This window comes from Ciconia boyciana, chromosome 2 (genome assembly GCF_034638445.1).
Source record: "Ciconia boyciana chromosome 2, ASM3463844v1, whole genome shotgun sequence".
NCBI classification, from domain to species: Eukaryota; Metazoa; Chordata; class Aves; order Ciconiiformes; family Ciconiidae; genus Ciconia; species Ciconia boyciana.
In genome coordinates, this window is record NC_132935.1 from 163,255,993 (window position 1) to 163,282,102 (window position 26,110).

General features: G+C 45.4%; 1 protein-coding gene across 2 annotated transcripts in view; it reads right to left on the minus strand.

The window, feature by feature from the left end:
- Window positions 1-24,680, minus strand: part of OXSR1 (oxidative stress responsive kinase 1) — a 94,025-nt gene extending 69,345 nt beyond the window's left edge. The window contains exons 1-2 of one of the 2 annotated variants that reach the window (XM_072854787.1): window positions 24,424-24,680; window positions 4,245-4,357 (exon numbers count right to left, since the gene is read on the minus strand). In XM_072854787.1, the coding sequence (XP_072710888.1) occupies window positions 4,245-4,357; window positions 24,424-24,493 (183 nt within the window). In that variant the 5' untranslated portion in view covers window positions 24,494-24,680. The remainder of the gene's footprint in view (window positions 1-4,244; window positions 4,358-24,423) is intronic. The other variant, XM_072854786.1, reaches the window with a different exon arrangement.
- Window positions 24,681-26,110: the final 1,430 nt, after the last annotated feature.

Below are 26,110 nucleotides of genomic sequence, written 5' to 3' on the forward strand. Positions count from 1 at the left end.
ACAAGAAAAAAAGCTTGAGGCATGGTTATTTTGAGGGAGATGTGATACCACTGTGTTTCAAGGACTGGCAACAGCAGCAATGCACCCAGCATCCCACAAAGGAAAGGAGAGGTAAGAGCAAAACACAGCAGTGAAGAGTGTCCAGCTGTGAAACAAACCACATGAGCAGACTGTTTTCCAACACCCACCAAATGCTGCATAAGTTTGTTAACTACTGTGGGTTGCAACACAAGTAAGAAGTGGAACTTCAGTAACAAATCAAAAAGTCCAAGACCAAGTGTAGACAACACTGTATTTGACCACCTCTCCTTACACTCCACTTCCAGTCACACTCGTGAGCAAGAATCATCATAAACTATATTGTACTTCCAGCTGAACTCCACATGCCATCTAGAAAAGATCTGGGAGCATTCAAAAACATACAGAAAAAAAATAATCAAGCACGGAAATTCCTGACTAACATCACCTAATTCAGTAACTGGGCTAGAAAGAGCCACATCTCTGTACTGCATTACTCCTGCCTGTCTGCATTCTTTACAGCAATTAGCAATTCTGCTGAAGAGCTTAATGCCCTCGACTTGGTTTGGTCACGATGCAATAAAATTGGTCCTTCCTACATTTCCATACACTGTAGCAGCAATAAATCAATCTATTGCATTAACCTAAAATGTCATGCAGCATTTGCAAAGTAGGCAGGTTATCCCTGACCACCCATATGGCTCAAGTGTATGTGAAGATACAAGGATCAAGATCAGTACCTTTAACGAGCCAAGTCACACCACTTAACCACCCTAAGCATGGCATCTCCACAAGCTGACAGGTGCTCCCAGATTCCCAGGTGCTCTGGGCACCTGCTGCTATAGAAGCTTAATGAAGCTCAAGGCCACTCATCCATTCAGCTAGTGACAGGGCCACTTACTGTGCATTTCCCAAGCCCACTCCAAACTAACCTTCCTCCTCTTCTCCACCCCAAGAAACAGAAGCACCAGCCACTAAGCAGCATGGACATTGAAAGAGTCGTAGAAGAAACAAGTCATCCTTATCGATAGCAGAACTGTTTGCCACTCTCTGCACCCTCTCCCAAGCAACACGGCACTGTTTTACCCTCTTTGCTAGGCAGGTCCTGGGAATAAACAAGCTTGCTTCAACAGAGAATTCTATGGGTCTGAAGCACCATAGGAAAAAAAAAAAATTAAAAATAATTTAAGCACAATTTTCCCTTTTCTATCTCATTGCCCGATGACCAGGCAGTGCTGTAACACAAGAGCACTGTCCTGACCCCAGGTGGTACATCAAAGTTTACCGTAAGCTGACTATTGTGCTCAGATACCTTCAGCGCAACAGAAGGATAATGGATCTAATAAAGGCCCAAGTTCATGCTTTTAACTGCACTGGAGGAGAGGAGAAAGCAAGGAGGAGGCATAACATACCCCAATATGAACTCATCATATTTCTCTTTGCACTTGCTTCTTAACACCACTGTAATCTGCAAGGACTTACATTTACATTTTTTTGGAAGGAAAAAAAAAATCCTGCAATAACAAGTAGTTGCTCAAAAAAGGTAATTAAACTGATTGGGGAAACTGCCATGAAAGGAGACTACAAGACTGAAAAGCTTCAGAATATTTAATTTGGGGCAGAAGCAAATAAAAATGGAGACAAGATAAAAAGTAGGGGAGGTAAGAGCACTGAGCAGGGAAGTCAGGAACTTCCATCCTTTTGGCTCTCACACTGGGAAACGACATCCAATAAACTGCCAAATTCAGAACAAATCCAGGGAAAACACTTTTTCACGCAACATGTCTACCTTGGCAACCACTGCCTCAGGAAGCTGCTACAGCTCAGAACCATCCTCTTCCCCCCTCCACCTCTCCATGATTTTAAGTTCAAGAATATCTATAGTTGCATTTTTAAAGAGCTTTCAAAAATAAGAGATCAGCTTAAATCTAGATAAGTAAAACTCAACTGTTACAGGTCCAGACAAGAACTTGTTTCAGGAGAGATTATCCCAAAATTGCCCAGAGGCTGATTCTTGCACTTTCCTCTGAAATATCAGACACTAATCACTTACTCGTGCTCCTCAAGCCTTGTACAAGTTTTCTAGAGGGGCTACAGACTTTGGGAGCACAACCCAAGACACAGTACAGAGGCTTATTTCAAAGATGAGGCCAATAATCTGCCTTCTGGGGTACACAGAAAAGGAAAACCACTCACAGACTACCACTTCTGAGTCTGAAGAGGAAGACCTTAAACCAGTCGAGGAATCAACTGGTTTCAGCAGGAGAACAGTTTATCATCAGGTTCCCTCTACATTTTTGCACAGTCTCCTGGCCTAATGTCTCACTATTAAAGCAATTATTTTTATAGGCCGTGTCCAAATTTGTCATTTGGAGCCATTTAATGCCTGTGTTGCTGTCTGTAAAATGCTACAAGGTAAGTCATGAAGAGTCTGTTTACTGACAGCAGGTATGGGAAGACCTCAGTTTCCTGTCTTCACCCTAGAATTAATGAACAGTATTTGCCACATGATGCTGAGACGTGAATATTTGCCTTCACAACAGACTTATACACAAGCCTACAGAAGGACCCGCACTAGATCTGGTCACAAAATTGGAAGGTTAGGAGAGCTGATGACAGCAATTCATTGCAGTCCTACCCGTAACAAGAAAAATCATTGTGAGGAATGGGTCAGCCAGAGATTTAAAATATGCAATTAGAAGTACTTATCTAAAATTACATGCCAAGTCTCCGCAGTGTATCTTTCTGAACCTAACCCTTTTAGCTGGAATTGGCAATTACTCAAACACTAACAATCTCAATTACTACATCATGGCAATACAGTTAGGAATACTACTGAGGCAGAGTAGTATGGACAAGCCACATAAGAGACTTGAAAAGAGTACCAAGGGATGGTATCAGGACAAAAAGACCAACTGTGAAAAGGGAAGAGATCTCAAACTCCTACACTAGCATGAGCTGTAAGAGGATCTGAACACAGGTCATCTTAAGAGTCCTACATGCAACCCTTCACAGGGGCACTAAAATGTGACAGCCTGGATAGAGCCTTTCCTCTTTACAAGAGCAGATTTGCAGGTACCCGTAATGATAAAATAGCATTAGTCACTAGATGGAAACTGGAACTGTGGTTCAAGTGACTTGCTAGTCAAGTGTAGAGCTATAGCCAGGCCTCCTGAATTCCATCTCTGTTCTACTTTCTAATTGCAATCACCAAAACAAAAGCCTGGGCTAACACTACAGCAGCTGTCAAGATGCAAGTGAAAAGACAGACAGGTAAGACTAAAAAAATTCTAGAGAGTTGCTTTAAAAGGAAAGGTACTACAAGGCCTCATCTCACTGCCTTTCCTCAGCCCCTCCCGGCCAGTATTTACTATGGAAAGTTTTACCCAAGAGAGCTTCCTCGCCACTGGTGGAGACAGCTCAATGTTCACAGGAACACCTGTTTCTGCCCGGCTTAAATCCAGGGACCTTCCATATGTGAGGTGAATGTGACAGCTGCTGCACTACAGAAGCACTAGCTCACATACACAGGAAAGGAGAAGACGAAGCCCATCAACATACAAGTCAAATGAGAAAAAGGAAATTTTAGTTACCACAGCTACCTGCCAGAAGCTGTTTTCCATTGAGAAAATCTTGAGAAAGAGGCACACAGCAGAAGAAAATTACAGAGCTACAGCTCCAAAGGACTCTTACCTCCTGTCCTGAACTCAGAATTAGTGGGGGTTTCCATACGGCAGCTTGCGATATGTCAGAGTGATCCCTTAGCTGGCATCAGTACCAGAAAGCAATTAGGAACAAGAGCTAGTTTATTCAGTTTTTCTCTTAACAGGTGAATGGAAAAAAAAAAGTAAAGAACTGCAGGAAAGGGAGAGAAAGCAAAACCAATCCCTTAAATCTTAAAGATTCTGGAAGCACATAGCTCTGGATGCCCCTCAAACTGCAGAGCTCTTGTGGGTACAGCTGAGCTTCACACTTGCACATTAACTCTGTTCAAAACAAAGGGATTATACAAAGTGCTTAGCTCTAAACAAACAGCCTGAAGTTCTCCAAGAGCTGATCTTTTGAAGTACCATGTCCCACCACCAGGACAATTGAACTGCCTCTAGTGAAATCAGTCGGGTCCCCTCACCCTCACACCACCTCAAGAAAGGTTGTTTAAGGTACTTAGCAAACATAGAGATTATGCTAACTGAAATACAACTCCCCAGACAGTTTTGATTGCATACCAGGAGTTCATCCATGCTCGTCTGACACTTCTCAAGATTGATCCGTTTAATTGCCACCTTCTCCTTCTTTGGAGTGCAGAAGGCTGCCTGCACCACTGCAGTTGCTCCACTCCCTGTGGGTGAAAAAGATAGATAGTTAGCAACATCTTACAGGACTTCTGCAGAAAGAAAGGGAGGTCAGACAACAAAATTACAAGTGTCAGTTAGTAAAGACAGCACAGCCAGGTGAAAACCCAGGGAAGGCACTCCCTGCTCCAGGTCTGTGCAACTCAGCAGGCCAGCTCAGCTGCGACATCAAAGCACTGGGCTAACCAAACGAAAACAAGTGAATCTTTATGAGGATCATTACAGATTTGCAGATTAAAAAACCCCCAGACTCCAGCTTACTTATAACAGAGGAGTGATTCTTCTCATGTGCTTTTAAAAGGCAGGCCACCAAGGTCACACAGACTTTTAACCTGATGTGTTCACCCAAAGTGTCGAAACAAGCCACACTGTTTGCTACCAACACTAATTAGATTTTTCAAATATTTTTATGTACTAATTGCTGTTCTCGTCTCCCCTCATTTTATGCAAAGACACGAGGTAGGCTTCATTCAAGCCTGTTCAGTTCCAGTTCTCACACAGTAGCACACCGCCTCGGTGTCTAGGTTGAAAACCACAGCCAGAGAACGTTTAAATTCAAATAGTGAAAAAATACCTCATTTTAATGTACAGTTGTTCAAACTGCTAGAAGTGGGGATAAGACTTCTGGACTTAAACTGCTCAGCAATAGCATATCCTTTGATATCAAAAGGAGTTTGCAACAGTGAGACTTAAAATGTAGTTGATGTTAAGTCCTATTTGTTGGCCTCCAGAAATAGTTGCAACATTCATGCCTTATCAATAGGACACCTTGTTGCTTTACTTTCTACCTTCATCTTGGTTCCCCACATTTACATACTTCACTGGAAAGGAATAAATTCAAATTAATAAAAAAGGAGGTAGGGTAGGTGGAAAATAGCTCAAGAGCTTCCTATTGCCAGTACCTAAAAAAATGCTATTAAAAATAAACCCACAGCTATTTTGTTCGTTATTCCAGGTACAACTCTTGAACCCACTTGGGCTGATAAGGGAGACAAGAACAGCTATTCTGCATTTTGGAATAACACCTATTTTACCAGATTCTCCTATTCTTAACACTCTAAAACCTGTTCCCAGATTCTGCAATACAGGTCAAGCACGACTTTTTTGCAAACTTTTTTTTTTGCTAGTCTGTTCATATAAACTGGGGGCAAAATCCTGCAATCTCATCTTCAAACAAAGGCTACTGAAGCTCCCTGCAACCACCATCAATAGTCTTGCAGTGCAAGAAGTGCACCAAGTCACAGTCAAACCTGAATAAAGTGCCAGGTGGGGGAAAGAGCTTGAAATCCAGCCCTGAAAGATACAGGAAAAACTGCTCCATCCAAAGTCACACTGAAATAAATTACAAGCCCTGAACTGTGGGGCTCTGCTCCTCTAATCTTCAACCAGTACTTGCTACAGGGGAACTACAGGAGTTCCACTTCACTTTATATGGCATTGCAAGTACACCCTGGACAACAGCTTCAGCTTGCCAGTTGATTCCCTGCACTTAAGAGTTTACATTTTAACAGCAGAAGGCAGCAATGTGCAGAACACAAAATGGCAAGGTTGCTAAAGCTGTACTATTTCATGAAGCAAAGGGGTTTTTAAGAAGTTCAAGACAGGCCATTTATTACTTGCACAAATATTATTTTTCAGAGATTATTCATAGCAGAGGGCAAAGCAAAGCTACCAGGAGAAGCTTAGGTGGAAGAAAAGGATAGCTATAAGGGCAAGAATATTTACAAGGGACTTTGAAAACAAAGTTTGAGTGCCATAAGCAGGCTCTTGAGAAAAGGATAGAGATGATGGAAGAGTCTAGGCAGACATTAAGAAAAAGCACTCAAAAAAGCAAGGGGAGGAGGTTTTGACAGCCAAGTTTGGCTAGACTGCCAGGAGCAGGGCTGAAATACACAATATTAAGCACAGGACAAATCCCAAAAGCAAACCTCCACACACTCCCTGTAGTCGCTTTGCCCAGCAGGTACAAGATGCAGGACTCCAACACAAAAGCAGCAGCCCCAGCACAGACGTATTCCCACCCACTGGGAATCCTGGGTTGCACTGACCAGCTCCTCTCCACCCAGTACCTGCTTCTTTAAACTTTTCTGCTGCTTCTTGGGGGGGGGGGAAGTGAAAACACACAACAAAGTGACTTAAGACAAAGAGAGCAGAGCATACAGAAGTGGTGACAAAAGGTGGGAAAAGCGAGTTTGCATTTCCTAGCACTGCTGGTCTCCCTACAGCAATAGCCCTTTGGAGGTCAGAACAAAACCCAAAACATTTGTGCCTGTATCATTCCTTTGGAAAGAGTTAGATCCCAGAAGAAACGTTGCTGCTGACACGTTCAAAGCACCGGTATTATGATTTCTTTCTTTAGATGTCTTGGTGCATAGTAATAGACAGAGGCTGAAAACACAAGCCAGATGCTGTAAGAATATACAACTGTGCACCTTAGAGACTGTCTTGTCACACAACCCTTTCCACTGCAAAACTAAATGAAGAGTGCATATTTTCATCTCTAAAGCTACTTGCACAGTCCTCATTAACACAAGAGTATCTGTGCTCAAAGACTCTTTCTGGATATCTCAGACACTCAATAGCTTCAGCATACACCTGCTTCGCCCCACAACATGACGTACCGGGATTTCTGTGCCAGTTAAACCCAGTCAGCATAAGCATGACTGGCAGAGATGCTTCTTACAATCCAGATGCAGTACCACTACTGTAGACTGAATTCTTCACAAGAATTCTTCACATGAAGTCCGGGGTTTTATAGAAGTGACTACACAAAGAGTGGCTTTGTGTTTTCTTTTTTTAAGATGTTACTACCAGAAACAATAGATGCAGACTAATTAAAAACAGGACCATGCATGCTACAGCTCCTTCCCACTCCTCAAGCCTGCCTGATCAATGATCGCTAGGACTTCAGGGCAAAAACTGCTTCTCACTAAGTGTTTGGACAATGCCCCAGCCTACAGGGATCCGATCTGTTATGGGTGTATGGTGTTATTTGAACAGTAATGAAATCCCAAACTAAATCCTTCTGGGCACATGGCAGCGAATCATCTGAACTCAAGACTCCTCCCATTTAATTCCCTGCTGCTCCTACTTCTCTGGCAGCTCTCTTCAGTTCGATCACCACCTGCTCTCCCCACTCCCCCCTCTCCCACTAATTCATCATTTCTTTCAGCTCCTCTGTAGCCCTTAATTACAGAGAAACAATGAAATCTCAAAAGCCTATCAAGCAAGGATTAAGCCAAGCTGCAGCACGATGTGCCACAAGCAAGCTGCTCTTTGGTAGCAGCAGCAGCGGCGTGCCGTGCTTCTGGGACCGAACAAAGACGGGTTTCCATGCTTCTTTGAAGAGTACAGAAAACATAGCAACACGGCCACTTCAGGCTTTGCAGCCATACAATTTGTTTATGAAATTCCAGGGTGGCAAGAGAAGGAAAAGAGGGAAGCTCCAGCAAGGATGCTAAACATGTTGCTAAGTGAAAACAAGCATAGATAGAGATGACAACACCAACGGAGAGAAAAAGAAAAAGCCTGGCAAGGAAGTTTTTTAAAGTTTAGGAGCGGGTAACAAATATACGGGGCACGGTAGGGAGAGAAGCGATTTCCCTGGCTGCTATGAACCATCTTCAATGAGAAAAAAAAAAAATCACACAAGGGCAGTTTGTACTAGGGTGGCACAGCTTAGACAAACTGTCTCTCCTAGCAGACGCAGATCCGCTGCGATCAGAGCCAACTGCAGTCCCACACGCTGCTCAGCTGCAACGATATGGAGCGCGCTGGGTTAATATTCCTCTGCTCAGTTCATGCTTGCTCCCTACCTCAAGACACTCCGATCAAGGTCAGTGCTGAGGCTCTTCCCTCTGCGCCTCCCTCAAGATCAGCTTTCGGAGAAAATTCACTCCCTAGTTAATCTCTTCCAGCGTAACGGCTTAGCAAAACAATGAAAACTGGGCACGGCCAAATGCTTGCTGCTTTATTCCTGAAAAGCAGGAGAGCATTTTGTTGAGGGCTGGGGGGGAGGAAAGAGACCCTGAGTGGGTATTAGGATCTGTTTAATACCCCCTGCTTTCACCTCTGTAGGCTCTCAGATACAGTTCCAACACTTAGGATAGCAGCTGCAAAATTCCTGCCTAAGAGGGTCACAACCTGCTTTAGGAAACACTGCCTAAGGAGGAAAACGTACCCTTTCTAACCCTTGCTTCTTTCATGTTTTTATGATTAAATGGTTCTTTCTGAAATAAAACCAACCTCTGAAAGGATGAAAACAGCCAAAACCAAAAACTCCCCAAGCACTCGGTTACTGAAGCCTGATTTCCCAGGGTATCTCCTCTGGTCCTCTGGATCCACGCTCCTCCAGAGCACCAGCCTGAACTTCTTAAGCTGAGACAAACTCCCTGTAGAAGTCCACTGCCAGCCTTCAAGGGAGGCTGGACACCATCTCTTCTGCAATCACATAACTTATATGAAGCTTGCTTTTAAAAAAAAAAAACCCAAAACACAAATCCTCTGACATCTGTTAAAGTTGATGAAAACCAATGATTTCAAGGCTATTTGGAGGCATGGAAAGACAGAGGACTGACCTGAGGACATAGCATGTTCATATTGTCATGGTTTAACCCCAGATGGCAACTAAGCGCCACCCAGCCGCTTCCTCACTTCCCCCTGGTGGGATGGGGGAGAGAATCAGAAGGGTAAAAGTGAGAAAACTCGTAGGTTGAGATAAAGACAGTTTAATAGGGAAAGCAAAAGCCCCGCACGCAAGCAAAGCAAAACAAGGAATTCATTTACTCCTTCCCATGGGCAGGCAGATATTCAGCCATCTCCAGGAAAGCGGGGCTCCATCACATGTAACCATTACTTGGGAATACAAACACCATCACTCCGAATGTCCCCCCTTCCTGCTTCTTCCCCCAGCTTTATATACTGAGCATGACGCCATATGGTATGGAATAGCCCTTTGGTCAGTTTGGATCAACTGTCCTGGCTGTGCCCCCTCCCAGCTTCTTGTGCGCCTGGCAGAGCATGGGAAGCTGAAGAGTCTTTGACCAGTGTAAACATTACTTAGCAACAACCAGAACATCAGTGTGTTATCAACACTGTTTTCAGCACAAATACAAAACATAGCCCCATACTAGCTACTATAAAGAAAATTAACTCTATCCCAGCCAAAACCAGCACACATATATACTCGGTTTCCAAAGATAATGGAATCTTTGCAGCCACATAAAGACATTGCAGCTCTCCCAGTGAGACTGGGATGAATTGCAGTGATGCCTCCTCCCAGGTGAATGCAACTGAAGCCAGAGGTCCTTTTGGCAGAGATGTCTGCTTAAGCCATGGGAACAGTCATGCCAAACGGTCACAAGACAAACATCAAATCCTGGCTCTAGAACAGTATTCCCCCACCATGTGCAATGGCAATTTAAAGCAGCTACATAGAAAGAGCGCTCACAAAACAGTGTTGCCCAAGGTTTAAATCCATCCCACTACTGGAAACTGAGCTTCAGGTACCCTGAGAGATGTGAAAACTTCCCTTCAAGGTAACTCAGCTGCCCACACAGCTGTTTCAATCAGCAGGGGACATCTTCCATAACAGCCTTGGAGCATCAGTCTTTATCTTAACGTGGTATCAAATCACCTCCGTAGAGGAAATACGCTCTTCCAGGCTCAAATGAATGTTACAAGCAATTTAGGTTGGAAGGAACTTCTGGAGGCCTCTAGTCCACTCTCCTGCTGAAGGCAGGGCCAAATCTCAAGTTAGATCAGGTTCTTCAGCATCAAATTCAGTCTAATTTTGAATATATTTAACAATAGATACTTCTACAACCTTTTTGGCTATTCCTGTGTTTGACCACCCACATGGTAAAGCTTTTTTTCACTTCACTATCTAATCAGATTTCCCAACATTGTTCACAACTATGGCCTTTCATCGTGCACCTCTGTAGAGTCCAGCTTCATCTCTTCCGTAATGTCCCACTAGATAGCTGAGGACAGCAACAACATCCCCCCTCAGCTCACTCTTCTAAGGCTGAAGAAACCCAGCTCTCCCAGCCTGCCCCTGTAAGTCATCTTCCCAAGTCTCCTTCAGCATTAGACCACGCTCAGTTGAACACCTCTGCACAACCCTGCCCTCTCCTTTCACCATTCCCCAGCACACACACAAGCTCTCTATTTTTAAGAGAGATCTGGAATCCATCCTCCACTATCTGGAGTGCAGCGCCAGAAAGCCGCTCGTGACGCAGGCTCTGTTTATAATTGTGCCCCTGGGTCTTCCTCTTATGAACAATGCACACAAAACACTTCCCTGCAAGGCTGCTCTGGACCAAGTAATGGCTCTCAGGCTCCAGGTATCCGGTTTCAGGTAAAAAAAGACAAAAATTCAGAACCATGTCCTGTGGGCTTTGGCACGATCTCTCGAAGGGTTTATCTTACACCCTGCTGGTTACACCAACCAAAGAAATCACCTGTTGCAATTAGCTGCAGAAGCAGCGAGAGAAGTAGACAGTTTGCTTCACTCTACATCTTTTTATGGGATTATGCATCTATAACAACAAGCAGAAGATCCAGCTGTAGAATCACACACACACCCCAAGGTCTCTTGGTCAAGCATGTGATATTGACAGTCCTCACTCCAAATCACACAGACAAGACACACAAAACCCAGGAGACCTGTAATGCTTTATAACCCAGACTCAGTATTCACACTGCCACTGCAGGCATGGGGACGGCAACCTCCATCTCCGGATGCTTCAACTCTTTGACAGCCTTATGCCAAAGAGCTGTGGGAGCCCTGCTCTGTGGTTCCTCGTTCCAAGGACAATACAGTAATAAAACAAGAAGCTACAAGACTGGGAATAGAATTTCTTAAGCGTTCTTACAGAGCACAGGGCAGATACAGATCTAATTAAACCAGAAATTAAACACCAGATTGCAAACTCAGACTGATCTTGCATTGTTCGGTCCATTTGCTATAAAGGCAAAGTTATGCCTCTATTTTCTCCACCTCATTTGAGGTTTCTGCTGAGAAGAGAGTCCTCTCGCAAAGAATGAGCCTCTTCTGAAAACAAGCTAGCAAAAAAGCCTATTCTTAAATTTGCAGCCAGCTCAGTATGGGGTGGGAATACTCCTTTCCCCAAGCAGGACTTGGTAAGAAGAGTCCACTGGATGTCAAAAGTCTTCCTGGCACAAGCCCCACGATTCAGGAAGAGTGAAGTACTGCAACGTTAATGGTCCTTGAATACAGCCACAGCTCTTCAGGCCATCTCCCCACTATGTGTCGAATTCCTACTACAAAATGGAAGATGCAATCCACACTGACAGTTAGAAATAACATTAATAAAACCAAAGGGAATTCGGAATGGACTCAGACATATTCCTAGTACTGCCACAAAAAATCTGCTCACCCACAGTGAGGAGAAAGCTTTCACAGGAAGGTGTCACCTACTCAGCCCAGTACTGCAGGAAGAGCTGCAAATGTTAACAATGCTAGGAGTGAAGTTACAGCCCTGAATCCAGCAGGAAGATCACTCGGGTGCTTTTAGCACTGCTCAGAGCAAACCCAAACAGCAAGCTGACTCTAAATGCTGCTGTTAGAAACACTGCAAGCAACAGTGAAACCAGTAAGGGAGAATTCAGCTGGTTTTGTTCTGTGCCTGCTTGGAAAACCTGTGGGAAACTAAAGCAGCAGCAGAGCAATCCATGGCCAAGACAACAAAAAAACTCACTCCGAAGAGTGAGCAGAGCTCCCCTCCCACAGTAACACAGGGAGTGCAGACATGCACCTATGCCCAGGAAGCTCCCAGAGCTGCCCCAGCACAGCCACGCTCACTCACCACTCGTTCCCGATACAGATTTACTATGACTAGTATTTCCCACGGAGAGAAGAACCAGGGCTTTACATTTATTTTTCTGCAAGCTGAAGGATGACACATCCATAGCACAAGAATGGCAATACCCTATTTAAAAGCCTGGTAGAAGTAGTACAAGGCCAGGTTTAACTTGGTGCACCCTGTCTCAACTCCAGCTGTGCAGTATTTGATCTACAGCGGAGGTGGAAAGATATTGAGTAAAGAAGAGGGAAAGAAATACTTGCTAATACAGTGCAGGGAAGAAATAAATTATCTATTATAACAAAGAAGCATAAGCAAAGCCAGAAAGCAAAGGCAGATTTAACTGAACAGTTGTGAGGAAGCCAATTTTAAAGCCTATATGGCGGAGGGGTGGAGGAAAACCAGCAATCCCCACTGACTATATATCACAGCGTAAGTACACACTATACATGAAGACACTTGCACTATGCGTGTGCAGCAGTCCTACAGGCAGGCGTAATAGCTGAACTCACATTTACAAGAGAGCAGCTACCCTCATATTTCTGAGGAAAAGGCTTTAAAAAGAATAGCTCAACCCTGTTTTAAATAAATTATTCTAAAACTTTGCATTTCCATGTGGTCAATGTCAAAAAGTCACCCCGCCCTTCAATACGGTATAACTCACATCATTGAATGCAGCACATTCATTCCTCTTTCAGGCTTACCTTGAGCACAGCCAAGTGCTGCGAACATTTAGCTGGGTTCAAGCCAAAGGTGACTGCACATACATTAAGACACAGGGCATGTGCTGGACAACACACTGAGAAAGGGTAATAATTGGGAGGTAATATGTCCAGGCACAGAATTAAGAGTTCAGTACAAGTGACTTCTATTTCACACCAGCACAACTGATGACTACAGTCTAGACCTTTTAATGAAAGAACTGGAAGAAGGAACGGGAAAAAGCACAGTTATTACTTGTGAAATCCTATGTTTGTTTCATTTGAATTGCAGGTGTATCTCTTTGTAATGACCTCTGGTCACTTATTCCAGTATAGCCAGAGCTCAAGTAGTTTGCAATTCTGTGCAAGTTGCAAGGCCATTTATTTCAAACAGTACTCACACATGAGGGATTTGTGTTGTTAAGACTCAATTACATATTTTCCCCAAAGCCTGAGAATCTTTGCTCAATCATTTCATGTTCGTACCTGCAGTGTCCAACAGACAACTAATATTCCCGTGTTAATCCAGCATGTTCAAAGAATTTCAGAAAATAAGAAGCAGATTTCTGAAACTCAGCTATCGAATTAGAAATACAGCCAAAATATTTGAACTGCACGTAAACTTGCTGACAGTGAATTATTCACCATCTTGATGAGAGCTCTGGCTGTTGACAATACCACCGAAAACCACGCATTGCGTTCAGAGCTCAGAGGTTTCTGCCCATGTAAGACAATGTCTTTCTCAGGACTCCTAATGCTCCGTGTACAGCGGAGAGCGATGATAAGCCAGTAAAGATCACACAGTGCTGCCAGCACTTGTTTAGACATGCTTCCCCTCCAGTGGTCCATCAATACAGAAACACTCGACGCTGCAGACTTATTGCCCAAGTCTTTAATTCAGTTCTCAAACCCAAAAGGAGGAATACAAATAAGAAGTCCGATACCATTTTCAGAGCCATCAGCAACTGAGGGGCAATAGCTGCAACTGGGTACGTCTCCCCATAGCCCCATCAAACCCCACATTATAAACGAGCCTCTGATTTCTATGCTGTAGAGAGATCTAGCTACTGTAAACTGCAAAACTCAATGCCAAGGTTTCTGCAGAAAGGAAGGGGAGTCTTATGGAAATTTTCACCCCACCCCACACCGCATTGTTCTCTCAAAACTCTTTCGATATCTCTTAGGCCCTGAACACAGAAAAACATCATCTGTTTTCCCACCTTCAGCAAACATTCAGGTTGGGAATCCTTACAGACTAAGCACAGAAGTGACAGCTTTGGAGAGAAAACAGTCAGCCTGTCAATATAACACAGGCCAGGACTGGAACAGAGGGTGAGGAGTAGAGTTGGCCATGCAAAGCACGTCAGCAAGGTATCTGACAAAATTGTCACCAGATCACTTTGCTGTTTGATTTCACCAATGAACTGCTTCACCTACAGTCACCAATTTACAGTGCATGCAGCTGAGTTGGGCTAGCAGCTGCTTCTCTATCTCCAAGCGGTGCTGAACACAGCAAAGAGCTGCAGCTGCCCAGGTGTCAGACTCTACACTGGAACAAGAGATGCAAGAAAAAAAAAAAGACAAGAGAAAAAGCCACTGGTCACAGGTGGTATTAGTGGAGAGAAGAATTAACAGGGGCAAGTATCAGCCCATCTAGTATTCTCCCCAACCTTTTCACTGCGAACACCAAAGCATGGAGGAGAGATATGGCCAGAGGGTGTTGCTGTGGCTACATGCCTAACCTCCTGCAGCCCCCAGGATATACCAAATTAGTTCAAACTAGCATACATTCCCATCATACCTTTAAGCAGGTATGATTTAACCTGAAGCCCACCTCAAGAAAAGGACAGAAACACTACTGACACAGGGACAGTCTGCAGGGAATAGATCAGAATCTCACCAGAAAATACAAACACCTTCCAGTTGCACAAGGAGCCCAGGTGATTTGGGGAACGCCTTTGAGACAGTTTTCCCCATGCCAGTAACTACAGTAAGCTCCAAGGGCCAGTTACACAAGTCCTGCGTGACCTGCCACATTTACTTAAGATGCTATTAGCTTGCCTAAATTAGATTTTCAGTTTGCAACCAATTATATTTATTTGATTTTGTGCCAGCATCTCTGGCTATTTTAAAGGGCACTGGAGCTACGCAGTGTTAATCCTACGTGATGGAAAGCAGGCTCAAACATCTCATTTCCAAACACAGCAATATTACTGCAGAAGGTTTATCCTTCCCTTTTAATCACTGTCAGTTGTCTTTATGGTATATGCAGCAATGTAAATATCATGCTGGCTGTCATCAGGTATTACCAAGGGTCGACACACAGCCCTGGTACAGTAGCCAAGCCAGTGTTCTCCTTTCTTCCCTCCCAACCTTTATCTCTGAACTCTGTCTCAACTGTAATTGTCAACTGTAGAGGATATTTTATTTGGCTGGGATTCCACTAAACAGAACAATCTGTCTGCATACAGTGCAGATGTTTGATAGTACAGTGGTTATTTTAGGTAAAATAAGCTTTTAAGTATCCGATATGTCCTCTCTTGAAGGCTATTATCCTTCCTTTTCAGGGAATAGCTTGATCTTGTAAGTCTTTCTGTGTCTATTAGTGTGTTCAGCACACAAGATTAGCCCACTGGTTAAAAATTACATTCTTTAAGTAAGAGTAATGAGAACCATCCTGAGCCTTAGGATCTGGACAGATAACTATGCTCAGGCTGCTGGTCCATCAGCCTCTTAGCTGTTCAAATAAAGATTTGCATCGGTGAGTCGTTCAACAGGAAAAGAGTTCATGCTCAAGACACTTTTTCCAGTGAAGTACAGTTTGGTGGAAGTCAACACCAAGGTATTTCTTAGCTGTTAATACCAAGTTATTTATTAGATAGCACTTGGCATCCTCACTGACCATTTTTACTTTAGTAAAGGGATGGAACTTACAGCCTCAGCTCTCAACTTGCTTGGTGCGCTACCTCACAAACTGAGACAAAAAGAGGTTCACCAAAGAAGTGGCCTAGGAAGTGAAGTTTCTTACAGGTGAGGACATATAACACATCAAGTTTCCAAAGGACTCAATTTCCACTGGCAGATCTTAATGAATTACAAGTCAGAGACGTTTGTAGCCAATGTGTTTAAGGTCTGGAGACAGCATGAACGCCAAGCTGCAGCTCTCCCATGCCTTCATCGGGAAGCGTCCTTGCAGATACAGCCTGAATGTAAAGCAAGCAGCGCAAGAAAAACACTGAGCTATAGATGCTTGCTATAAAAGAGAAGGCATTGTTTCTTCCCACTGTCATAGGGAATCCATTAAGCAGCTGTTTCATACAGCGATGACAGGGTCACACGGAGGTTTGAGTGTTTAATAGAACGTGTGCCTCTAATTCCCCCATGCGCCATTTCAAACACAAGCATTCATTAATTTGGTATAGGGATTATACAGTTTGGCATCAGCTATAGCAGGGAACTGGACTCCATAACCCTAGGAGTTCTTTCTAGCTCTGCATCTCAGCAGAGTAAGTGACAGTAGCTTTCCATTTGTGCTCTGAAAATTGACATAATGAAATCCATCCCTGGGGATTTTGCAGGAAAGGTGTTTACTCCATGACAAGAAGCATCATCTTTATGATCTTTTAAGCCATCAAGATAACCTCATATTGTGTTGTCTGCCTGAAGCTGGAGATGGCCTGAAATGCCTGACTGCTGTTTCAGCCGCCCCACTAACCTCAACAGGTATCAGCTCTGAGCAAGGCCAGCTAATTTTCTTAAGAAAGATATTCTTTAAGTGCTCTCATCCCACAGCTATTAACTTGCTCTCTCACTTTTCAAATGCTATCATTTTTCACTACCCTCTGCGCCGTTTTCAAAGATTCCTTTTCAGAGAGCTGGAACAAACCCTGGGTCCCACAAAAATGGACTCACAATCCCCTGAAGACCAAAAAAGAGCAAAAGCCTATCTTAGACCGAATAAAAAATGAAAATGCACAACCTGCCCAACAGTAACTATGGAGCTTTCATCCAATGTTTAGGAAAACACCAGTTTTACAAAACATATGTTGAATTGCCATAAGATGCAATAATCTCACACCCTGACCACAAGCACGTCAATGCAATTCCACATTCACAACTAGGTTTTTAGAACATTTTCCTATTTGACAACACTCTCCCCTCTAATGAACTGCAAAATTTGTCAATTAACTCTGCTCTAAGACGAATGGCAACTTTAATTCTTCCACACAGCCAACTAGCAGAGGATACCACAGGACAAGCCACGTGCTCAGAAGACACAGTGGGGTACTCAAGGTCAAAATTTCACTCCGTAGTTTTAACTTAACTAACAATTCTGTGGATGGATGAAAAGGAAACCGAGCATCCTCCCACACAGCTTTATTAATAGCAAGGTGCTAGCAGTAAAAAGAGTAAAGTTTGTGCTTAAATTACCATTCATGACTATAAAGCGGTAAAATTTTGGCGAAACCCAAGGAGAATTTACTACAGTAAGAGATGATCACTGAAGTATTTCAGCTCACACTATTCTTCTTTAACAGCTGCTCATACCTTTTCTCTCCAGGATGAATTTACATAGGCTCATTTCCTGCCTGAAGGAAATATCCATTTGGGATAATGCTATAAAGTCAGTTTAGCATGAAACAGTGAAATAAAACAAAACAAGAAATTTTTCTCCCTCCCACCCCCAACTCAGTAGCTCTCAAGACAAAACGGATGGGGCAGAAAATTGAAATTTGGCAAGAAATTAAAACCTCATTCAGAAGAGCTTTACTGTATTATCTCAAAAGTGCATTTTAATTCGACTGAGTTATAAGAGTTTGAAAGTGTTGTTTCGCGAGCATGCAGTACAAGCTGTATAAAACGTTAACGGATGGGAGGTGAAGGGAAGATTCAGCTAATTTGGTGAGAAAGTGAATCAGTGCTCTGGATTTACTCCGTACTTCATTCACAGATGGGATTTGTAAAGCCTTTAAGACTTGAAGACAGCTGTCCCCTGTGGACTTCCCAGTGTGCAGAACCAAAGGGGTCTAAGAAATCCTTGTGAGGCATGTTAGACTCTAGTTTGGTGGAAGTTAATACATAACCAAGTATTTTTTTTTCCAGGGTGGAATTTCTCTTAATTGCAAGAAAATCTGTGTTAAGCAAAAATTCTGCATGCAGTGACACACATCAGGAAACAACGATCTTCAAGAACCTTGGGGAGTGGTGAAAGAAAAGACTTGGAAAAAAAACGTCGCTGGATGCGGCAGCTATTGAGTAGGGGTGAAAAAAAACCAAAACCTGGATTTTTCTTTTTTGCACCTGGATCACCACAAATCCCTACCTGCTTGTACTATGTGACAGAACCACATAACCTGGTTAAAAACAGGGGATAGGCAGGCTGTGATGATCAACATGAGAACCCCACACATGAGCAGCGTTTCAAGGCAAACGATGCACCCAGACAACCTAAGGGATCAAACTTAAGGTTGACAGAATCCCACACTAAGGTCAGTCTCTTCATTTGCATTTGTGCATGAGAGGAACATGCGAAATACTGAAGTGGTATGACAGACCTAGTCAGGTACCCTATTGTCATTTAGCTGTATTTATGCTATTTGCTACAGTCATCTTGTCTTAATCAGACAAGTTTGATTTTGTTCTTAGTACAGCTCCTTTCATTAGCATATGCATTATTTTGCACATCAGAGGTACCACATCTCCTCTCATACACTAGGAGCAATGACCTTCTGGTGAAGAGCCTGGACCGCCTGTCAGCCAGGGACCTAACCCTGCCTCCGAGACTCTCCTGCATGACTGCCAGAAAGATAGAGTCTGATGTTTTTTTAGAAATGTCAAGGCTGAACTCCCTTAGGTGAAGTCACAGGAAACTGCAGTAACTTTGAGAGCCAAGTTCTTTGTATCTGCATCTCAGTTGTTTGATTCTGAAGGGAGTGCAGGGTAATAGGCTAAACTCATCTGGAAAGTCCCAGGATCCTGATATTTCAAAGATTTTGCAATGCCAAATTCCACTGCTCCAACAGCTATTCTTCTACACCCACAAAGCTCTCAAGTCTGTCTCTCCCTATTACAAGAGTTTAATAACACCAAGTTTACAAGCACTCCATTAGCATGTCCACAGCTAAATTTACTACTACAGAGATTTATGATGGATATCATGCATTTTAAGGGACATCTTCCAAGAAAATTTGACCAAAATGCAGTTTTTCGCAATTCGTTAAGACAATTAGCAGAAAGAACCAGTGTTATTGCCCATCATTTTAAACAACTCCAACTTTTATTAAAAGATTACATCTCTAGACACTGACTTGGTGGGCAAGCTGCTAACACTCAGAAATAAAATAGATGCTGCCAAGTTTAAATAGACAAATGTTCTGGGGAAGAGTTGATCCTCTCCAAGATTTCATCAGTTGCAGAATGAACAAACCTCCCGGGCATGCATTTGTCAGCCAGCACATACACCCCTCAGGTGTGCTCAGGAGCACAGCACACCCAAATTTCCCAGCACTAGCCAAGATATTTGCATTAAATTGAAACTATCTAAATGGTATTCTTGAGAAATGAAAGTGTTAAACATTCATCAGCCCCGGGACCTAGCAGTACTGGAAGCACCTACCACATAGAAACCAACCATGGGAAAGTGTGAACTACTTCCATATGAAACACTCCATATGGATTTTTATTTTTTTTTAATACCCCAGAATAGCTGAAAGCAGCAGGAACCGTCTCTGCCCTCCCCTCAAATCAGCAGGAAAAGCAGCCACACTGCCTCGATAACAACGATGTATTCTTCCCAGCCAACCTCTTTCACCACCGCCTGGCTTTGTATGTCCTCAGTCTGCTTCCTTGTGCATTTTATCCTCCTTCCTATCAGAGAGCAAACAACAGAGACACTAAACAAAGACACATGCACAACTAAACACCTTTTGCTTTCACTTCCCAAGAGGTGAAGATCAATTCAATTTAGTCTTATTCTAGCAGAGCGATGGTATCAAAGGTCTTAAAGAAATGAGATGTGCCAAGTATTCAAAGGAAAGGTAGCCTGGATGCAGGAGTAACCTGGCTATTCAGTCTCACTCAGGAATACACAAGATATATTGTCTACGTCCAAGCACCTGAGGAACTGTGGTACTGAGCATCATCCACTTCAGTGCCCGAGCAGACCAAGTACTATGAATGATCGCTAACTTTTTTTTTTAACAGATCTACATTTGCCCAAAGATAATTTTATATAAGCTTTAACATAATATAAAACAACAAAGGCTTTTCTACCAACTTTAAGTGGAAAAAATTTACAAATGAGCACACAAAGCAAGTCTTCAAATGAATTAACCAGCCTGAATACTGGGAATACACTGTAGGAATCAATTTTGTTTAGCTAGGCTGGGGGGGAGGAGTGGGAATCTGCGAGGAAACGCTAAAACAAAACATATGGCATGAAAACTGAAGTCTAAACACTCAATTTAGTTCTCAAGCAGTTATATTCTATAGAGTGTAACATTTTTCTTGAATGGGTTTTAAATAATTAGGCATATGAAACTGGCTGCAGCTAGCACATAAGACTCACAGGTAACAATCAACACCACGCTTCAAAAAAGAAACCTAAGAAGTTATCATTGGACAAGAGCCTCCCATTCCAGCCTGGTTTTTACGGCCAAAGACTTCGACTGTACCTGGTGAATACTTACAGGCTGCTCTTTTTCAATGGCAGTGCTTTTTCAGTACATGAGATAACTATACAAGCAGAAGATGGGTGATCACAGACATTTTGATAAAATTTGGGGAAACGGAAATCTTACTTCTAAGAAGCTCCTCTGTATCTGCAAAAGAAAATTTCTTCCACACAGCTCTACTCACATGTAGAGCTTGGGAAGAACGTGGCTAAAAATCTAAATATTCAACTCCAAAAGATCAACGTGTTCACAGGCAAAGCCCAACTCAAAAGCTACACAAACCGCAGACATTAAAAAACCTAATCATTCAGTAAATGGTGACTTCAATTTTCAATTTAAGCTTGATTTCTGAGGGGAGAAGAAACTCCCACCACATCTGTTCGTGCAGCCTGCGCTGTCCTCATCGCTACGAAGGAATCTGTCAGGGGAGAAAGGGCACAGGAACAGAGCAAGGGAGCACTCCCACTGCTAATTTATCTTCTGTTTCTGGCACAGACTGTTCACAGGAAAGAGGATGCTCCTAAATCAAACAGCCACAGCCAGCACAGCTCTCATCTTTCCAAAAAAGTAGCAAAATGAGAATGACCCAGTTCCAACCAACTTCACTACCAGCATTTCCAACAGGAATTGTGAGATCCAAGGGAACCCGCGTGTGCAAGTATCTGATCAGCACAAGCAGCATGAGGTCAATTTTTTTTTTCAGGCTTCAAAGGACGACTGCCATGATTTATATGCAATCCACGCTTAGAAGACCACCTGCACAACCACCAGCACAGACTACATTTTTCTTTTTAGATTAAAATTTAGATGTCTCCAGAGGCAGCATTCACCTGCAAAGACTATCACTACTCTGGGTGTACACTTCGTAGAAATGCTTTATAAATTGTTTCTTCTACCCCACCTCCATTTTATCCTTTTTTGAAATGAAAGTTGGGTTCTGATCCTGAGCAAGGTTCCTGGATTCAGTGGAACAGAAGTTATTTAGCCTAAGGAGGCTACTCAGCAGTTACTAACACTAACCAAGCATAATAAATGCAGGCATTAATCCATACCTTTATAATGGCATGAGTCATCCCCAGTGCCAAGTAATCCTTTATTTAGTATTAGCCAGAATCAGGAGGGCAGTTTTACAGGAGAAGTTCACTTTGCAGGTAGAGAACTTGCTTTTTCGATTCCTGCACCAAAACGGTATGGAGCCATCCACATCAAATGAAAGCCACATATGGCTCTTTTCGGGCAAAACCAGCACAAATTAAGGAACTGGATTACACAGGGATTTCCTTTATTCTGATGTGGAAAAATAGCTGAGCTGGTAATCTACTGAATGTCAGACTCTAAATGTAAAGAGCAACGTTTTTCATCAGGAAACAAGTTAAATACTTTAAAAGCACCAGTGCAAGGTTCATCTCTTTCCACACCAGGACATCTCTTTGTTCCCTGCTGAAAGACTTTTACAGCTCAACAGAAGTAAAGAGAGCTCAAAAAAAAAAAAAACCAAACCCTTGAGGTTTACAGGAGACATGAAGCAGGAGGCAAGGCAGTCCAGCTCAGTTAACACAGTGACATTTTGTCCCACAAATCATATACGTGCTAGGAAACTTGCGTCACATCTCCATCCAGGACGCTGGCAGACAAACCAATGTTTGAAATGGGGGGGGGGGGGGGGAACGGGGGATGGGAAAGTTAAAAAGAGAAACCATATGTTTGCAATATACACATTTCAGTGTACACTCCATCACATGCCAGAATGCCAACACAATCATTTAGTGAGCAGGCGACATCCAGAAACAGAGGGTTTACAGAGGGACAGGGAAAAGATATGGAAGAAATTAAATACTTATTTCCTGATTTCTCCCCAAGTTCTGTCAGTTAATGTGAGACAACGACACATCGCTGTGCTCTTCCTAATACTTTGAGGCTGTAGGATGCGCGTCTCCAGCAGCAAGTTCTCCTAAGAGCAGAAATGCATTTACAGTCCCTTTTGTTCCCATCCCACCCTGCTCACCAGCTACAAAGAGGCAGATTGTCCGTTCGCTCCTATCGTTGGATACTCAAGCTCAAATCCTTGCTTTGTGCTACCAGAGGACCCCTTTGCAGGCTCCCAAAAGAAAAAAAGCATTTTCTACACACACACAGGCAGTTCCCTTTCCCTGGGAAATGGGTGGCATGTTCCCCCCCTTCCTCCCCACACCTTTATCTCCTGCTCCTCACGGAGGCTGAACATCATCCTCCCAGGGTGCATTTTGCAAAGGAGGTTTAAAGAGTTGATCTCTAAGATTACGCCTTCCCTCTTTACGGGGAGTTTGTCTCCTTCCTAAAGCACTCCTGCTCCCACTGAGCGAAGGAAGAGGACAAAGCCTGATCCCACAGAGCAACAGGGATTTCCAGAAGGATTTCCCCCCCTCCGCAGCTTTAGTTCCTTCCTACTTTTAAACAATGCCAAGAATTTAATCTCTTAAAACAGCATTTTCACAAACTCTCCCACCCTCCTTAACAGAAAACAAGTCTCCCCACGAGGCAGAGATGGAAGGCCTGGGCATGATAGCGCTACGTCATTTATAAACTTCAAATAAAAGCACTCCACAAAGATTACTCTAAGAATTAACCTCCTTCCTAAAAGCCTTTGGCCAGGAGCCTGCCCTGCTGCCTCCTGCTTTATTTCGTGCCTCTGGAGAGTGAGACGGGAGGCCCTGACCTTAGAGTCACCTGTGGCACCACCTCAGATGTGTCACATACTCGCCCTAGAGCAACATATCCCTCAAACACACACCCCAACAAAATGGTTGAGACAGCCAATAAATCAGTACAGCGGGAGGCCTTCGGTAACCGTGCAGTTTAAAGTCAAGAGAGAGTGAGGGGGAGGGAAAAAAAAAATCATTTAATGGAGAGAGCAAGGGCTGGGGCCTCGAGCTGTGAGGACAATGAATGAAAATTCACAGCAGCAGCAAAAACCCGGGATAAAAGGCTCATTTGGTGGCACTACAAACCCCTCTGTCCCCTGCACGGACCAAAGCAACGCGGGGCTCCAAAACTGCTAAGAGAGGAGCCGTCCCCCCAAAACGAACAGGGGTGCCCTGGAAGGAGAGAGCCCACGTAAGCCGTGGAGTTTGCTCCTACACGCCCAGCACATCTGAATCCGCAGGGTGACCGGCAGACAGAAGAGCCCCCACAGCGTGGGCCCTGTCCCGCTCTGTCCCCGCTCACCCCGGCATGAGGATACAGGCACCCCCGCGCAGAAGCGGGAGGCAGAGGCTGGAAATGAGCCCCCTGCCAGGAGGGTGCCCCCCATGCCTGCCCCAAGCCTCTGCTAGGGGTGGGGCAGACCCACGTCCCCCACTCCTTGGGTCCCGCACACGGGGAGGGGGAGCAGCCCCCCCGCGCCCACGGAGAGGCTGCAGAAGCGGACCCCCAGGCCCACACCCACCCAGACCCTCCCTGAACACGCACAGCCCACGGCGGGGGGGCCCGGACCCACAGTGGAGTGAAGGGAGGGGAGCAGAGCCCCACACCACACACCCCCCTCGCGAGAGGGGGCAGACCCCCCCTCAGTAAAGGGGTCTCCCAGCCCCCCACACCCCTCGGAGCGGGGGGTGGGGAGGGCAGACCCCCTCACACCCTCCACACACACATGTCGCTGGGGGTGGGGGGCTCACACACTCCCACTCCTTGACGGGGGGTGGGTGACAGGACCCCCCCTCAGCTGAGGGAAGACAGACCCCACGCACACACTTCCCTCGGGGTGACACACCCCCCCTCAGCGAGGGGGCGCCCCCCACAAACACCCCCCCCTCCGCCGTGCGCACAGACGCCGGGCAGGGGCCGAGCGTCCCCGTCCCGCCCCGCCGCCGCTCACCGATGACCTCCTGCAGCTCGTAGTCATCCTTGTTGATGGACCAGGGCAGCGCGCTGGGGTCCTCGGCCATGGCCGCGCCGCGCCCGCCGCCCGCCCGCCCTCCGCGCCGCGAGGGGGAGCGCCACGCAGGAGCGAGGGAGCGGAGAGGCGCTGCGCTGCCCCGCGCGGCCCGGCTGCCCCGGCCCCCAGCCGAGCCCCCGCCGGCAGCGGCACCCGCAACCCCGCCGCCTCCGCCGCCGCCTGCCGCTACCGCCGGCCAAACTTTGCCTGCTCCCTCCACCTGCCCATGCCCAGAGCGCCCTGACGTCACCCGCGCACGCCGCCGCGCGCACGCCCCGCCCGCCACAGCGGGGGAACCGCCCGCCGCCATCTTGGGCGTGGCGTCCCTCCGCCGCCGCCGCCGCCACACCACCCCACCGCGGTCTACTCAGCCGCCGCCACCGCCCTCAGGGGACGGGCCGGTACGGCAGGCTGCCGAAAGCGGACGGCGGAGGGGGAGTCATTAAGGAAGAGAAAGGGAAGGGCGGGGATGCCACACACAAGATGGCGGCTGCCCACATCTTCCCCTCCCTCAGGCAAGAGGCGGGCGGAGCTGCTGGCTTAAGACCCACAGAAAGCTGCGATTGGCCGTCAACTGCCGAATCCGCAGCTCCTATTGACGGAGAGGCTGTCAATCGGGTCTTGTCCTTCTCCAGGGTCCCTTCGCCTGCGGGGCCTCTGGCCGGGGCTGGGAGCGAAGACCAGGGAGCGGCGGGAAGGGGTGGCCGCGCCTGGGCCTGGACCTGCCATGAGGGAGATTCAGAGCGTGGCGGGTGGGAGGTGGCCTCAGGCGCAGCGTGCCAGCAGCCCTGCTCCCAAACGTGGTGCCAACTGGCTGGTGCGGCAGCCCTTTGGTGTCTCCCTGGTGTGCCAGACACATTGGAACCCACCGGACAGAAGGACAGAAAGTGATGGTGCGGCCTTGCCCGGATTTGATCCAGGAGGGACATTTTAATCCCAAGGCAAAGAGAGCCAAGCCACTGTCTCCTATCTGTTTCCCTGCCTGCCGCGGCCCTGTGGTGAGCAGGTGTGGAGCCCAGCCCAGGCGCTTCAGAGATCCACATTCCGCGTTTAAAAATAGGTCCCAGGGTTACGATGGGTATGGAGGGATCAGGAGGTCTGGTTTTCTCCTCGCCGCTTCCGAGGATGAGCAGTTCTCTGGTTTCCCAGCTGCCGGATGCTTCTGCTTGCTCCACACGGCAATTTGAACACTCATGGATATAAGTCCAACAGCCTTATCCTATGGTTCATAGCCCACAAGTCCATAGCTGGAGCTTTGTTGATCCAGATGCATTTAGAAGTACATCTGGTGGTCAGTGGGGAAAAGAAACTCAGATTAAAAGAGTGAGGAATATGAGGCTAACTGGTGCCATGAACCCACAAAGGCTGCTGTCTGTGTATTTGGGTTGAAAGTGTTTGCAGTTTGGGGATCTATTTTTTTTCCGACATAAAATAGATAAAACGGTGCATCTCTCACTATCACCAGGCGCAATAGTAACCATCAGGAGAACTGATTGGGAATTTCTATATCAGGTTTCATTCTTCTTTGCCGGCCACGGTTCTTCTTCTAGCTTGATGTCAGGCACTACTGTGAGTCAAAGAACATCAGTTATACATATTTTTAGCTTATTAGGACAAATTCCTGAGA